A 1,783-nucleotide genomic window follows, 5' to 3' on the forward strand; every position below is an offset into this window, starting at 1 on the left:
CAATAGTAGAGTAGCTGAAGTAGCAGCAGCAGTTCTTTAGGTTGCACCTTTGGTTGTAGTTATGGAAATACATATTGCTAATTGCAGCACAGGTAACTCTTTATGACCGGTTATTAACCACAAATTTGCAGCTGTAGTAACTTACCATATGTGTGTATGTATGTTTACAGGAGATGAGTGTGGGCTATGCCAATGGGATCAGAGTGATGAGTATGACTCATACTGGAGAACCAGGCTTCATGCTCTATGTCCCCATAGAGGTGCGACCTGCACACACACAATCATTATCTTGTTACCATTCCACAGGATGGTTTGTAAAATCTTAGAAAGTGCTACTGTATATTTTGTACATCATGTCTAACATAGATATTTTCCTCTGCTCCCTACAGTACGCGCTGCATGTGTACAATGAGGTGATGTCAGTGGGTCAGAAGTACGGGATTCGTAACGCAGGGTACTACGCACTGCGCAGCCTACGGATAGAGAAGTTCTTTGCCTTCTGGGGTCAGGACCTCGATGCTTTCACCACCCCACTGGAGTGTGGACGAGAGTTCAGGGTTAAGTTTGACAAGGTCTGTTTCCAGTGCAGCTGTGTAAACACATCAAACTGCGTGATACCAGCCCACATGGAGTCTGAATTTTGCTTCTAGTTTTAAGTTACAAAAAGCTTTTTATTTGGCCTCATGGTGTTTCAGCAGCAAGTTTCCACTGTTACCATGGTTATTTTGATGAGGAAGAAATTCAACGATAATATGAGTATTAATGCTTTGTATTCCAGTCAGTCAAATTATTATTGTACATGATGCTCTTTTGAAGGTCTTGGTTTTACTTGACCTTTTTTTTACTTTAAAATGGTTGGAGCACGAGAGAGGAGCAGAATAACAACAGGCTCTGTGCCATCTGCTTTACTGAAACCTTCAACATATGGGTTGTAGTCTTTGACGGGATGGAGAAGAAAATTTGTCACCAGACTGCACCTGCACGCACAACAGGTGGCACTTTATGGTAAAGTTTACCATCTTTTCATTTTGAAAAAAGTGCGCTGTCTGCTGCATACATCCATAATGCCAGCAAAGTATTACTAATGGAGCCCACAGTGTAAAACTGGTTTCACAGATTGCACTCAGAGGAGCAGTCAGCAGCAGAGTCCATGTCTTTATCATGTTTTTGAAAAATGTGTGAAGTTAAGAAGCTGTGGTTCCTGTTGCTCCTGTAAACATCTCAAGATGTTACTTGTTTGTAGGCCAGGCCTCTAATGCTCCTTTGTTTCTCTCTTCTCTTCCTCATCTTTTGCCTCCTCTACTTCCTCTCCTTGATGTTTTGTCAATTTCCCACACTCTTCTTTCTTTTTTCTGCCACACCTTCCTTCTCTCCTGTCTTTTCTCTATTCCTCTCTCGTGTCCTCCTTCCTCCACCAGGACACAGACTTCCTGGGTCGTGAGGCGTTGCTGCAGCAGCGTCAGGATGGCGTGTTCCGACGGTTCGTCATGCTGGTTCTTGAGGATCACGACACTGAGCTGGACCTGTGGCCGTGGTGGGGGGAGCCCATCTACCGTAACAATCATCTGGCCGGGACGACCACCAGCAGCGCCTACAGCTACACCCTGGAGCGCCACGTCTGCCTTGGCTTTGTATCTCCGCCACCAGGCCAGGAGGGGCTCCCCACACCCATCACTCCGGACTTCATCAACCGTGGGGACTATGAGGTGGACATTGCTGGCCAGCGCTACCCGGCCAAAGCCAAACTCTACCCCTTCAGCTCCCTCTTCACCCAACAAAAACG

General features: G+C 46.1%; 1 protein-coding gene across 1 annotated transcript; it reads left to right on the forward strand.

The window, feature by feature from the left end:
- Positions 1–170: 170 nt before the first annotated feature.
- On the forward strand, positions 171–1,758 carry LOC147820096 (pyruvate dehydrogenase phosphatase regulatory subunit, mitochondrial-like; the record flags this gene model as incomplete). Its single annotated transcript, XM_087176527.1, has 3 exons — positions 171–260; positions 390–572; positions 1,419–1,758. Coding segments are annotated over 3 exons (613 nt in total), but the record flags the coding sequence as incomplete, so codon positions are not given.
- Between the last annotated feature and the right edge of the window lie 25 nt (positions 1,759–1,783).

The sequence above is a fragment of the Seriola lalandi genome, unplaced genomic scaffold (assembly GCF_002814215.2).
Source record: "Seriola lalandi dorsalis isolate HSWRI2012SDOR001 ecotype SW California unplaced genomic scaffold, Sedor1 jcf7180002001414, whole genome shotgun sequence".
Taxonomy (NCBI): Eukaryota; Metazoa; Chordata; class Actinopteri; order Carangiformes; family Carangidae; genus Seriola; species Seriola lalandi.